Genomic DNA, 14,704 nt, shown 5'->3' with positions numbered 1-14,704 from the left:
GATGGCCTTTCTTCGCCCGTTCTGCCCGCGTCGTTGGATAGTTTTGCTGACTGTTTGGTCCCTTGGTGGCCGTGTGCAGAGATGGTTACGTACATGAAGGTAAGCCAGCCCAAATCACATCCATCACGCATCACGCATCAGAACACTGCTAACAATCTCTCCAGGAAGTTGCCAGCGTATGTTTGACTCCTCCCGTTCACGTCTGGGGTGCATGTTCGACGTGATACATCTATCTGGACCCCCTGTGGTCCCTGGCGATAAGAACTAACCCTGCCTTGCCGCACTCTCTAGCTCGGTGGTGAACTCTCGGTTGATGAGCGCAACCTCCTCTCTGTCGCGTATAAGAACGTCGTTGGCACCCGTCGTGCCTCATGGCGCATCATCTCCTCCATCGAGCAGAAGGAAGAATCCAAGGGCTCTGAGAAGCACGTCCAGGCCATCAGCGAGTACCGCCAGAAGATCGAGCAGGAGCTTGAGCGCGTCTGCCAGGATGTACTCGATGTCTTGGACCAGTCTCTCATCCCCAAGGCCGAATCTGGCGAGTCCAAGGTTTTCTATCACAAGATGTACGTCTCCTTGATTCTGCAAAAAGATAGAAAAAGTATACTCATGCTCTACTACAGGAAGGGTGACTACCACCGTTACCTCGCCGAGTTCGCTTCTGGCAACAAGCGCAAGACCGCTGTCACTGCTGCCCACGACGCTTACAAGGTCAGTGCTTTACCTCCCGGGATCCAGGATCTCCCCCCCTTTTCTCCATTTGTTGGCCTCAATCTAACGTGCCTAGAACGCCACCGACGTCGCCCAAACCGAGCTATCCTCCACTCACCCAATCCGCCTCGGTCTCGCCCTCAACTTCTCCGTATTCTACTACGAGATTCTCAACTCTCCAGACCGTGCCTGCCACCTTGCCAAGCAGGCTTTCGATGATGCCATCGCCGAGCTCGAGTCTCTCTCTGAAGAGTCCTACCGTGACAGCACCCTGATCATGCAGCTCCTGCGTGACAACTTGACCCTCTGGACCTCGTCTGAGAGCGGTGAGCCTGAGCCAAACATGCCTCAGGGTCAGCAAGCCCCTGCTGAGGGTGCTACCGAGGAGAAGAAGACTGAAGAGGCCCCCGCAGATGATGCTGCTGCCAAGACCGAGGAGCCCGCCGCAGCTACCGAAGCTAAGAAGGAAGAGCCTGCTGCTGAATCCTAAACAGCGATTTCAACAGTCAGAACCCCAGGCTTTACAGGTGACCGAACTGGCACAACGGCAGAGATTATGAACGTAAAAAATTAACCAATAAAAACACAAAAAAATTTCCAAAAAAAAGCCCATATCTCTCACCTTCCCATCGTCCCCGTATAGCCTTGATCCGTGTTCTATCCTGGCTCCCCTTTTTCACTTATTACAATATTCCCAACATCCGACTTCCATGTCAAATTCCCCCTTCTTTTTCCTTTCTTTCCTTTCCTTTTATCTCAAGGGTTGTCTTATCTTCTGCTGGATCGGCGGAGTTTTTAAAGCACTTGGAGAAAGACTTTATGTCTGGACAGATCGGAACCCCCCTGTTATTTCTTTACACTATCCCCTAAACTACCCACTGCCTTCACTTCCCCCCATACCACACACCACACCGCACACATTGCCCCCATTCCACTGGCACCGCTATCCAGTCTTGTCCTGCTTGTTGTCCTCGGAGCTTTGCGGCCCTGCTGAGTCAGCTATGCATCACATAAATACCAGTAACATGACCCTAACAAACTTGTACTGAACCCAAGTTACTGCTTTCTGCTTTGGCGTCCTGTCGTCACGAGCACTGTCTATGCCGCTGGAGTAGATATTTGTGAATGCATAATCGGTTAACATAGTAGCTTTCACAGTGACAAGTTTAATATAAAACAAAGCCCCTTTACCTTTATACATGTCCAGTGATTTCTATAGATCAGTAGTTAAGTAGGGTCCCAGTTAAAGCTTGTTAAATCCATAATAACATATCTAGTACGTATACCTCTTATATTACCTGTTGAGACACAGGCCGAATCATCCGTTTCATCGATTCTGTACAAGAAAAAGCATCCACCTTTCGAGTCACTAACTAATATAAGGTTGATCTGCACTCAAAAGCTTAGGTATAAGGATGGGGTTTCTATTCTTGGTGACAAGTCAGCCCCATCTGATTAGACAACCTAGACCTCTCAGCTCCCCAAAGGTAGGTTGCTTTATCTATTAGTATATTTCAATAACTACCACAATATTGACTTCACGGGTCTCCAACCTTTGATACCCCTGGACAAATGGTTCTGGTTCCAAAGTACAAACTGAACTACCAACTAGTTATCAACGATTGATTGAAGTAAAGGGGGTTACAGTGAATCACGGTCTCCCTATGGAAATATACAACAATTATTCGGGGTAGTATATATACGAGAGACATATTGTAACCAGGTAAAATGCGATGCTCCGTACTGAAATGACTGAAATGCCTGGTGCCAATAGAGTTAAGGCTGCGGGCTCAACATCAGCCCTAACCAAACCTTGATGTCGCCGGCATCGTTACCGCAAACTTAAATTGTTCAGCATAAGCTGAGTTGCATTGGGGGTATTCTACCGGCATTTGGAGCTCAAGCAGAGCTATATAGCTGGATTGAGCGGCGTGGATTAGTATGGAACTGGGAAAGGCCTCAGAGTCATCAATATAATATTGTAGACTGTTGTGTATTATATGCAAACAGGACGCTCCATCGTACTGACTGACTAGTTACTTATATTTTCAAGAATCTCAGATACATTTGCAAAAGAAAACTCAGTCATGGTTTCTTCCCAGAGTAGCTCAGCCACCTCTTCGCCCTTATCTGTGTATACGAAAGGCGCCATGCTACCGGGCTCGATTAGTATTTTATCACGCAGGGGTTAATGAATATTTGAATACTTACGGCTGTACCACCCCGTCTTCTAGGTATTGTCCATGAGACTCTGAACCATGATTAACAACTGCATCGGTAATTGAGCGAGCACCAATAGCAGCGGTACGGGCAAAGATAAGTCTAAATATGTCGAACAGAATCCCTTGCAAGCTGCCCTTGAAGTTCCTAGTTAAACTCGTTTGACAAAGACCTGGGTTAGGGGTATTTATGATGGCGATGGACGGAGGCAGCCGTTTAACAAGCTGCGTTAGAAAAAGCTGAGCAAGTAGCTTGGATGTTGCGTAACGATCTTGTGGGTGAAAATTTTCCTCTCTGTCAAAAGCCGGTAATAAAGGAACTGAACCTCGCTCCCTAAACCGCGCCCAGGAAGCAGTGTCCGATGAAACATTTACTAAACGCGCGGGCTGCTGAGCCGAATTTTTGTCCCTCAAAACTGGTAGTATGAGGATAGTGAGTAGCGCGAGTGAGAAATAATTGACCTGGATGATCTCCTCGTGTCCGGTCTTCTCGTTTATCGCGAACGACAGCCTAGTAAAGCCTGCATTGTTGACAAAGAAATCTAACCGCTCAAGGCTTTTGGTTCGCTCCACAAAAGAAACAATGGAACCGTAGCATAGAAGATCCAGCTTCCAGACCTCAATGGAGTGGTTATCAGCATTTCTTCCCGAAAGTAGCTTTTCCCTTGCTTCTTCGCCCTTTGTTTCGTTGCGAACAGCAAGAATGAGCTTGCTTAGACCAAGATTCAGAAGCTGCTGTGCACATTCAAATCCAAGACCGGTGTTTGACCCGGTGATAATGGCTGTTTTCCCTGCAAGATCTACTTCATCGGAAGAGGCCAGGGGTGGCGTGGTGAATAGTTGGCGTTGATAAAAAGCGAGCGAAGTTGCCCGCTTCTGGATAACAGCCGTATCAAAACTTGTCATGATGGGGGTATTTTCACCTCCCTAATCAAGAGATCAATGAAAGCAAATCAGTAATTATTTGGAGATTGAATCTCTGTTTTTTTTGCGGGGCTGACGACTGAACAAGAGTATCTAGCGGACTCAGGGCAAACGCTTGGCCTGGGAGTCGAGTATTGAGGTGCCCGCATGGCCATTTGTGTAACTCATCCTCATGATTCTCCCTTCTTCCAGTGTCGAGGGACACTAGAAACGTCTTCTCTCTCTGTAATCGTAGACCCGAGTATACGAATGCTTGGTCATTGGAACCGATGGTCCAAAGTAACTAATTTTGATGTCTAACTAATCGTCAGTTAGTTACTGCACCAATCTGTTTGTTGAATTGTAATGAGCCCACGAATAACAATTAGTAGATGGCTATGAAGTTAAACCAGCAAATACTATTCACTGAATTCATTTTCAAAAGGAAATCAGATCCAGGTTTCTCATCTTTTGTTTCAATATCATGAAGCTCGCTCAGGAAGAGGAAGAGAGAGAGGGATATCCAAAAAGGGGAAAGTGCTTATTACTTAAGCAGAAAAGCGGCTCAAAGTCACATGAATCCCACGTGGATTATCACATGACGCATTAGTGATAAGCATTACACTATTCTATTTTCGGTAACATCAACACCGGGCTTACATCCGGCCGACGCCCGAAAAGACCACCTGGCCCGTTGATTCGAGCTTGCGGCGGCTTTTCTTTTGAAGCTGCGAGCGCAACAACATCTACATCGTCACTCTTCCTCCAGGTCACAGCAACGTCCTCAGCTGGCGTTCTCCCCTCCGGCTTCACTACGACCGAATTGTTGACCGAGCGGCTCTTTTATACTCGCTCGTTTGCTCGGAATAGCCTCCCCACCAATCTCGATCTCAACTACTTTTTTTTTTTGCGGGGAAGATCTCACTAACTATCTTTTACCGGTATCCTCCTCCCCCTGCGGATCGTCGCGAAGAGCATAGCCTTTGCTCATACACTCCGGCTCTGAATATATACTGTCACTGTCTATGGGGGGATCGCACAAGCGGAATTGAGTGGCTGATTTTACCTTTTTTCTGGTTCTCGTCAGCTTTTGACCAGCTTCGATTTGTCAGCGTAAAAATTCCCTTGAGGACACGGTACAAGATTGGAGCTCCGAGACTTAAATAAACTTGTGGCCTCTTCTCCTTCTCGCGCCTGGCGCAGAGCTTGAAGAAAGATAGACGACCATGGAGCGTTCGTTCCTTTCCACTCCTCAGGAGGTGCTGGCGCACTTCGGGGTGACGGAGGATGCGGGATTACCGGAAAGCCAGGTTGCTAAGAATCGAGAGAAATATGGCTCCAATGGTGTGTAACTATCGCATGAGAGAAGAATGTGGCTTGTTGTATTGTCTTGCTAACCCATTGTTACATTCAGCTCTCGAAGAAGAACCTCCGACACCTCTGTGGCAGCTCGTTCTAGAACAGTTCAAGGACCAGCTCGTTATTATACTGTTAGGATCAGCTGTGGTATCATTTGTGTTGGCCTTATTTGAAGAGGGTGAGGGTTGGACTGTCTTCGTGGATCCCATAGTTGTAAGTGTTATTTTATGGGATTGTTGGATGCAAGCGCTAATGTAATATAGATCCTTACTATCCTTATCCTCAATGCGATTGTTGGTGTATTCCAGGAAAGCAGTGCTGAAAAGGCTATTGCAGCCCTTCAGGAATACTCAGCCAATGAAGCCAAGGTTGTCCGTGACGGTGCTATCCATCGCATCAAGGCTGAAGAGCTTGTTCCTGGTGATATTATCTCGGTAGCTGTGGGTGATCGCGTCCCAGCTGACTGTAGATTACTCACTATTCAGAGCAATAGCTTCCGTGTTGATCAGGCTATTCTGACTGGCGAGAGTCAAAGCGTTTCCAAGACTACAAACGCGATCAAGGACCCCCAGGCAGTGAAACAAGACCAGATCAACTTGATCTTCTCCGGCACGACTGTTGTTACTGGCCATGCTACCGCTATTGTGGTTCTTACTGGCGCCAACACTGCAATTGGTGATATTCATGAGAGTATAACTGCCCAGATTTCGGAACCTACCCCATTGAAGCAGAAACTAAACAACTTCGGAGACTCCTTGGCCAAGGTTATCACTGTCATATGTATCCTTGTTTGGTTGATTAACATCGAACATTTCGGTGACCCCAGTCATGGAAGTTGGGCCAAGGGAGCTATTTACTACCTAAAAATAGCTGTCTCTTTGGGTGTGGCCGCTATTCCGGAAGGACTCGCGGTTGTCATCACGACTTGCCTTGCTCTTGGAACCAGGAAAATGGCTGCTAAAAATGCCGTCGTCCGATCCCTCCCTTCTGTTGAGACTCTTGGAAGTTGCAGTGTTATCTGCTCTGATAAAACCGGAACTCTGACTACCAACCAAATGAGTGTCTCCCGTATTGTTTATTTGAATGAGGCTGGTAACGGTCTTGAAGAGATCGAAGTCGAAGGCACTACCTTTTCCCCTTATGGTGACCTCAAGCAACATGGAAAGGTACTCAAGGACTTGGCTGCATCATCTACCACAATCCAACAGATGACCGAAGTTATGGCCCTTTGCAACGAAGCTGAACTTGCCTATGATACAAAGACTGGCACCTTTAGCAATATCGGCGAGCCCACTGAAGGTGCTCTCAGAACATTAGCCGAGAAAATTGGAACCGATAGCGCCGCTATTAATGCTAAAATCAGAAGTCTACCGCCCGCTGAATGTGTTCATGCTGTCAGCAAACATTATGAGACTAGATTACCAGTCCAGGCCACATATGAATTCTGCCGTGACCGCAAAAGCATGTCCGTCTTGGCCGGAAAGGGAAGAAGCCAGAAACTTCTTGTCAAGGGCGCTCCCGAATCGATACTTGAACGATGCTCTCATGCGATTACTGGACCAAACGGAAGTAAGGTTCCTCTCACGAAGAAGCATGTTTTGCTGATCCAACAAGAGGTCGCCGATTACGGTGACCAGGGGCTCCGTATCATTGCCATCGCCAGCATCGTCAACGTTCCTGAAACAACCTCGCTGCATACCGCTCAGACCTCAGAGGAATACGAGAAACTTGAACAAAATATGACACTGATTGGCCTTGTTGCCATGCTTGACCCTCCGCGACCAGAGGTTCGTGCATCCATCGAGAAGTGCCGTGAAGCAGGTATTCGAGTTATTGTCATCACAGGAGATAACCAACATACTGCTGAGTCCATCTGTCGTCAAATCGGAATATTCGGTAAAAATGAAGACCTTCGTGGCAAGAGCTTCACTGGCAGAGAATTCGACGAACTGAGCGAGCAAGGGAAACTCGAGGCAGCCAAGAATGGCATGCTCTTCTCCCGTACTGAGCCAACCCACAAGTCAAAGCTCGTGGATCTTCTACAGTCAATCGGCCATGTTGTGGCCATGACTGGAGACGGCGTTAACGATGCCCCTGCGTTGAAAAAATCAGATATCGGTGTTGCTATGGGCTCTGGAACAGATGTTGCTAAACTTGCAGCCGATATGGTGCTTGCAGATGATAACTTCGCTACTATCGAAGTTGCCATCGAGGAGGGAAGATCCATCTACAGCAATACCCAGCAATTTATCCGCTACCTTATTTCTTCAAACATTGGAGAAGTCGTTTCCATCTTCCTTACAGCGGCTCTAGGGATGCCCGAAGCTCTGATTCCTGTCCAGTTACTGTGGGTCAACCTTGTGACCGATGGTCTTCCTGCAACGGCCCTGTCATTCAACCCAGCAGATCATGATATCATGAGACGTCCACCACGTAAAAGGGATGAGCCTCTTGTTGGAGGTTGGCTGTTCTTCCGCTACATGGTCATTGGGATCTATGTTGGCGCTGCAACTGTCTTTGGTTATGCCTGGTATTTCATGTTCAACCCAGAGGGCCCCCAAATTTCCTTCTGGCAGTTGGTAAGTTTAACATTTTTCTTCAACAAATCAACAATCTTAAACCCAATCTAATGCTGATCTCTACCTTTAGTCGCATTTCCACAAATGCTCCAGCGAATTCTCCGAGATCGGTTGTGACATGTTCAGCAATGACATGTCGAAGTCCGCCTCCACCATCTCTCTCTCCATTCTCGTTGTTATTGAGATGCTGAATGCCATGAACGCTCTCTCTTCCAGCGAATCTTTGTTTACCTTCCCTCTGTGGAACAACATGATGCTCGTCTACGCTATCATGCTCTCCATGTCCCTCCACTTCGCCATCCTATATATTCCCTTCCTGCAAAGTTTGTTCAACATCCTACCACTTAACTGGCTGGAGTGGAAAGCTGTTCTGGCCATCAGTGCGCCGGTCATTGTTATCGACGAACTTTTGAAATATATCGAAAGGGCCCTTTACGTGACGCACGTTACTCCTAACCATGAGGCTGAGTCCCAAAACGGATCTAACATGAAGCCAAAAGCGTCATGAAATCAAGTGTAGTAGTGTTGTGGTGGAATGCTCTTTGGACTTTGATGTACGTCCTATGATTGAAGAATCTCCATTCTTCCAAACAATGTTCTCCAGTCCTGCTATCACCCAAATTCCTCGCCCAGTCAGTGCAAGAATACCCTCTTCCGAGCGAGAAAGAAGGAGCGCGAGTAAAATGGATAGGGAGGAAACACAGCGGGGAAACAAGACATTGATATTATAAGCTTCTACCGTGCTTGGTTTTGGCTTTGGTTTGATTTTCCATTATTTTAGAAAATAGATTCATTTTCAGCCATAAAGGTGGAGAGGGACACGTTTTTATTTTATTTTATTTTTATTTTTATTTTTATTTTTATTTTTATTTTATTTTTATTTTTTTAAGATCCCTACGAGTTCTCACGAAGTGTAAGCTATTTGTGATGAAGTTATATAGTCGTGATACCAATGGACATATTTAGAGACATTTCGTGTGTTCACTCGACCGAGCTCCATATGGTGGTGGACAAAATACTCGGTCGATTATTTCCGCTTACCAAGCGCCTCTACTAGCCGTGAAGGAACCATGGTAACGGAGGTGATCAGCGCCTCTACATACTTAAAATAATACGAGGTCAGGGACATCGATGTAACTGAAGTAGCATTTTGATGCTTGGGCCGAGGTAACTAAAGAAGCGAGCCTCTCGTGGGAGTGAGGGTAGTGACCTGAACCAACTTCCCTGTCACACGAAGTAGTTACCCCTGAACCTAAAAGGAAATCCTAAATTACTTCGAAAAGAGAGGTAGGAGTTAACAAGCGAAGAAGTGGTCCTCAATTCGCAATAAGCTAATAAAATGGGGAAGCTAAATACTATGTACTGATGGGGTACATCATAAAGAAATAAGTAATATGTGCAGGGTTTTGATATATCCAAAAGGTTTGGCACTCAACCAGTTGATGCAATCAGGTTAGGTCAAAAATGTACTGGGAAGAAAAATGGTTGAACGTCAAGTTCGGAGAGAGAGTGTGAATAAAGGGGTATAGGGTATTTACTGGCCGCTTCCGTTGTAGAGGAGGCGGTTGGTGGTGCTGGAACCAGGGTTGCGGATGGCAGCGGTGGCGAGCTGCTTGAGGCGGTCGCAGACCTGGCGGGGGTCGGCGCCCATTCCAATCATGTAGGCACCCATACCAGCGACGTGGGGAGAGGCCATGGAGGTACCGGACATGGTAGTGCTGCCACCACCTGGGCGAGCAGCAATGATGTCGGAGCCAGGAGCATAGATGTCAACTGAAGTAATGTTAGCTTTTAGCTGTGGAAGGTATTATGGGGAAGAAACATACCAACTGGGCCCCAGTTGGAGAAGGAGGATTTGCTGTCGTTGATGGTAGAAGAGGCGACGGTGCAGACAGCTGGAGCAGAGGCAGGGGAGTAGTTACGGGCGTCTCTCTGTAGAGGGGAAGAGATGTTAGTATACCGATAATGAAGTATAGTTCTGCTACCGTATAGGTCATATAGGTCGAACTCACGTTGTCATTACCAGCAGCGACGGCAACGAAGATACCGGCGTTCTGGGCACGAGTAACAGCATCGTTGTTGGCCTGACTGAAGCCACCACCGAGAGACAAGTTCATAGCAGCCTTTCCGAGGATACCACGCTGTTGAGCATCCTGGACACAGTAGTTGATACCAGCAATGATTCCACTGGTGCTACCAGAGCCATCAGAGCCAAGGACCTTAACGGCAACAATGTTGGCGTTCTTAGCAATACCATAAGCAGTACCAGCGAAGGTAGATGCAGTGTGGGTGCCGTGGCCGTGACGATCAGCGTTATCACGGTCAGCGGTGTTAGTACCCCAACGAGCACGTCCACGGAAGTCCTGGTGGTTAATATCAATACCGGTATCAACACCGTAGATGGTGACACCACGGCCGGCGGAGTCGTCGAAGACGTAGTCACGGCTACCAGCCTGTCGGTGAGAGACACGTCCGAGACCCCAGCTGGGAGCACTGCGCTGAGTGACAAGGCCAGAGATTCTCACGACCTGGTCCTGCTCAACGTAATCGACCTATTCACCTTATTAAAATCTTGTTCTGATAGAGAATGGTATTCGATCGAGAAGAACAAACCTTGGAGTCATTGAGGATCTCCTCGAGGGTGTCGCGGTCGAAGTGGCCGTGGTAACCTCTCCAGTTCATGATGTCGAATTCGCGCTTCATGCCCTGAGTGTTGGTGCCTCGCTTGGCCTTGTTGGTGCTGTGGATGCTGGCGACGGAGGAGATGTGGGCCTTGAAGTCATCTTGGGAGACACCATCCTTCATGACAACAATGTAGTTGTCTGGAATCATTTCGCTGTTCTTGTGGCCCTGAGTCTTGAAGACTGCGCGGGCATCAGCGGCAGCGAATGCCGCAAGGAACACGGACAGAGTCTTAAGGCAGACCATTTTGATGGCTGTGTATTAGGGGATGTAAAGGATAGGAGGGTATTCAAAGGAGTGGAAGGTCTCTGTTTGCTAATGGAAAAGAAGAGAGCAAAGGGTATCAAGCTGGAGGGCACAAGAGCCAATTTATATAATTTCATCCCGTGTCTTCCATCTTCATTTCAAGAATAGCACGATTAGAGAGGGGGGTGGCTGTTTCCGCGCTCCTCTCTTACCAAGGCCGACAGGTACCAAAGGATGGAAGTAGATGCCCGTAAGTTGTCAGGATATCCCTTGAAAGATAGTTCCACAGGTCGAAACAGAAGAAGAGAGGGCTATATCACGGCAAGATGCGGCATAGCACAGAGATCAAGAGCTGGCCATAGCTGACTCTGCGATACCTCGGCCTCGTAAAAAAAGAAAGAAAGGAAAAGAAATTCGGTGTATCTGGGTATCATTTTGCTGCTAGAATGATAGCGAGATATGGCAGGGATACCAAGCACTACCAAGAGTTTCATCCATCATTCGGATGACTTGTTTTTTCCCCACAGGGTACCGAGTCATTGATTAAGAATTGCCGTTAGTTGGCGACCCCATGGGGTTTTGACAGCGCATGCCGTATAGCACCGAATGCATTGTATGCGCCAAGTGATAGTAGGGTGTCAATATGTTGTGATGTTGAGCTTTCTATCAAAGGGACCCCGTTCAAGGTTTGCTGGGGGCCTTCGGGAATATGGCTGATAACAGTGAGTGACCGAACAGTTGAGAGTTTCAGGAGCAACCCCGTATCCTTGGCCATTTGGAAAAAACCGAAGCGCATGACTAATATCTCGATGTCTGCCCTATCAACATGCTTTATCTGAAATTAGGGTATCAAGGGCCTAGGGTGTGGTATGGGGAATATGCGCCATGGTTTGCGATTTTGGTGCTCAGGATGAGGCAATCGATGTTCCCCCCAGGGCGCAAATACGGCTTCTGCACCAATAGGGGACTTCCGTTTCGACTGACCATAAACTGCGGTTATCCCGGTGCATGAACTATACTCTGGACTTTTAAGAAGCTCGTATATTAGAGAGTTCAAACAGCCTCAAATGACCTGAGCTAAGTATTCGATACTAAAGGTTGCCCCTCAGAATTGTGATAACAATTGCATGATTCCGCGACTGTTTCCCGTCAAGGGGCCCATGTATGAACGGAGAATGTCCTGATAGAGACTGGCCTGGCAGAAATGAGGGGAAGCCCTGTGGAATTAGACACATACGGCCCCTTTCAACGGCTTTCCTGCATAGTGAAAGTATACCTCTTTGCTCTTCTCAGGTCACCGCCGTCTTGTTCTGCTCTGTTGATATGTTTCGATAGCGATGTAGAAATAAAATGAGCCGGATCATCGTGGATCGACGAGATTAGGCGCGAGCCGAAGAACCCGTCGCTCCCAGCTTTAAGATCGGCCTGAAAGATCAACTGGGAGAAGGGTACCAACCCGACCGGACTCTCACTGCTGCTGATCCAGGTGATCCTGACTGAGCTTGTTGCGACCTTGCGAGTCGCTGGTCGCTAGGGCTGATATTGCGCTTTTCCTCTTTGGGCCCGGAGCCCGGGGAAACTTGGCACCGCATGGTCACGTTACTAGGTTGCTTATTAAGGTCCACTGGGCGGTCTGCTTCTACACCAAAACATCAGGCCAAACAGGCTGTCACTGGTTGACAAAACAACGAGCAGCATCTTTGACGTCTCCATCCTCGTCCACCCACAGGACCAACCGATGGCCTGGCTGTCTTTTGCTATCCGCCAGCCAGAAAGGGAAAACAGGGGGTCAGGGTTTATTCTCAGACAGCTTATCCGGAGGACCAGCCTGGGGAAGTACCAAGACTTCCCCATTGCAACATCAGGAGTGACTTGCCACCCGCTAAAATTGATTAGCTGATACTTACCTACTCCATATCTCCATATATACTGATGTCGACTGAGCCACGCTAATTAAAAAAGAACCATGTCTAACGAAATCCACCTACGGCTTCCATCCAGGCTCTCCTCGCCTGCTGCTGCGACTGCTGAGACTACTGCTTCTGCTGCTTCTTTCCATGCTAGTTCGCCGGGAATATCAAGTACTATCCCGTTGATCGGGACATGGTACGCCCTGAGCTCTTCGGTTGAGTTTTTAAGGGATAAGAAAAACGTGTCCATTAAATATTCCCTGAAAGAACCAGGCCATGCTAAAGAGGCCGGTGGTAACGTCGTTGAATTTGCAAATGATACTGTCCTTGACTCGGTAACTTCTTACCAATTGCTATCGGGGGAGGGCTCTGATATTGTTGATACCACCGTGGGGACTGAAAGACCAACCCCAAATTCCCTCCCTGGTGTATTTACTTGGCGAGGCACCGGCTTCGCCAAGTTTATAACCAACCGATGGGAAATTTTGGGTTATGGCAATCTTCCACTTGAGAGCAGTAAGCCTATACAGGAAGGTGACGAACAGCCTATGTGGATGGTCATATATGCGGATAAGTCTATGTTTAGCCCGCCGGGACTAAGCATCCACTCAAAAGGCACCAAGTCACTTCCAGCCCAGACTATGGACCAGATAAGAGCTGCCTTGGGTAATCTTCAACCCAAGGAGTTAAAAGACTCTGTCCGTGGTATGGTTGATATCTTGCAAGAGTGATTTTGGTCATACTTTCCCCCCTCTTGTTTTATAATTTCCTCCCTTCACTGAATGATATCTTACCCTTGCCTTTTTTTTATCGTGTTTTCTTTTTCTGTTACTCCGTTCATTCCCTTGTTTTTCGGGTTATGAGAATTTTTGGCATATCTGTGTATACATCGCGATAGCGTTTTTTTTTTTTTTTTTTTTTTTCCCTTGGCTTCGTCTCAGGTATAACTCACAAATTAATACTCCGCTCGGAGTATATGGCACCAGTAACTTTGTACAGACCAAAGCGTGATACGGAGTGCTATTTCCGATTCCTTAAGAGATCAATGATTGTGGCGTTATTCTCTCACCATTCTGTTTTACATCGTCTATACCCTTCATTTCCACGTGCATAAAATTCCGTTTCATTTATTTTGAAACTGCCCTCCTGGCAGGGCTGGCAGTGAAACACAGCCGAACAGCCACTTGGAAAAAAGAAAATAGAAACATATTCTAGACCTTTGGCTGTGTTTTCATATTTACAGAAGCCGAACATGGGACCAACAATTTGCTTTTCAAATAAAATTATGAATCTACATTTTGCTGCAGCGTGGCTTGGCCCACGCGGCAAGAAAGTCGGTATATTATCTACGGAGTACGCCGTACCCTCACAAAGGCCATCTATCGGCCCGGACTCAAAGGAAATGCATACCTGTTGGCGGCTATCATGGCACCATGAATTCAACAGTTAATATCCTACAAAATAGGAATGATAATGATGCCGGTCAATCTCGAATCCCTGGGTACTAGCCCCAAATAAGCAGATTGAACTGTCTTGGTCACCAGGACGTCCCAGCAGACGCTTCATGTTCCATTATTAGCTCGCACTTCTGCTCATGTTAATATTATATTAAATGTTCTTTGGAAAGCAGAGTGGGATTGTTTCCTGGGATCCATTTGGAGCGTTGGGGTTAGTTATCTCGTGCTGGATCGACATGTGCCCTATCCACATAAGATAATATAACGACGTTACTATCAACGAACTGGGGCCCCTTCCGGGGACTCATGCACCTTCTCAGTTTCTGCTAACTACACCAAGTCATCAACTGGACCGTATACGACATGCATAGATGTCTCACTGATGATCATCAGCTTGCATGGAAAACATCTTCCTCGATATCAGGGAACAGGGGCGTTGAAATGAAGCTGTTCCCCAAGGTGTCGGCCTTATTTATCCTTGAGTATCTGATATTAACTCGCAATCGGATATATTGACCGGGTAGTTGTATCAAAGGCTGTTCCTGGGCTGCGGGTGTGCCATGCCAATGCATGGATTGGCTGCATAGTGCAAAGTGTGACCAAGCGAAAAGTCACAAAATTAACTCAAACCCTGGCTG

The 14,704-nt window shown here is 47.4% G+C and overlaps 5 protein-coding genes across 5 annotated transcripts; 3 read left to right on the top strand and 2 right to left on the bottom strand.

The window, feature by feature from the left end:
• Positions 1-81: 81 nt before the first annotated feature.
• On the top strand, positions 82-1,201 carry TRV_02784 (uncharacterized protein; the record flags this gene model as incomplete). The annotated part of the gene is made up of 3 exons (XM_003023048.1): positions 82-99; positions 292-711; positions 788-1,201. 3 exons carry the CDS (start codon positions 82-84, stop codon positions 1,199-1,201), a joined length of 852 nt encoding a protein of 283 aa, XP_003023094.1.
• A 1,542-nt stretch (positions 1,202-2,743) lies between these two features.
• TRV_02783 (short-chain dehydrogenase/reductase family protein, putative) lies at positions 2,744-3,836 on the bottom strand (the record flags this gene model as incomplete). The annotated part of the gene is made up of 2 exons (XM_003023047.1): positions 2,744-2,864; positions 2,923-3,836. The coding sequence occupies 2 exons, from the start codon at positions 3,834-3,836 to the stop codon at positions 2,744-2,746; spliced, it is 1,035 nt and encodes a 344-aa protein (XP_003023093.1).
• A 1,223-nt stretch (positions 3,837-5,059) lies between these two features.
• TRV_02782 (uncharacterized protein) lies at positions 5,060-8,279 on the top strand (the record flags this gene model as incomplete). The annotated part of the gene is made up of 4 exons (XM_003023046.1): positions 5,060-5,177; positions 5,248-5,405; positions 5,456-7,771; positions 7,842-8,279. The coding sequence occupies 4 exons, from the start codon at positions 5,060-5,062 to the stop codon at positions 8,277-8,279; spliced, it is 3,030 nt and encodes a 1,009-aa protein (XP_003023092.1).
• Positions 8,280-9,305: 1,026 nt separating this feature from the next.
• Positions 9,306-10,699, bottom strand: TRV_02781 (uncharacterized protein; the record flags this gene model as incomplete). The annotated part of the gene is made up of 4 exons (XM_003023045.1): positions 9,306-9,544; positions 9,598-9,703; positions 9,784-10,323; positions 10,385-10,699. The coding sequence occupies 4 exons, from the start codon at positions 10,697-10,699 to the stop codon at positions 9,306-9,308; spliced, it is 1,200 nt and encodes a 399-aa protein (XP_003023091.1).
• Positions 10,700-12,665: 1,966 nt separating this feature from the next.
• Positions 12,666-13,340, top strand: TRV_02780 (uncharacterized protein; the record flags this gene model as incomplete). The annotated part of the gene is made up of 1 exon (XM_003023044.1): positions 12,666-13,340. One exon carries the CDS (start codon positions 12,666-12,668, stop codon positions 13,338-13,340), a length of 675 nt encoding a protein of 224 aa, XP_003023090.1.
• Positions 13,341-14,704: the final 1,364 nt, after the last annotated feature.

This window comes from Trichophyton verrucosum (assembly GCF_000151505.1).
Source record: "Trichophyton verrucosum HKI 0517 chromosome Unknown contig00240_1.f1.exp, whole genome shotgun sequence".
NCBI lineage: Eukaryota > Fungi > Ascomycota > Eurotiomycetes > Onygenales > Arthrodermataceae > Trichophyton > Trichophyton verrucosum.
This window is presented reverse-complemented; position numbering and strand designations above follow the sequence as displayed.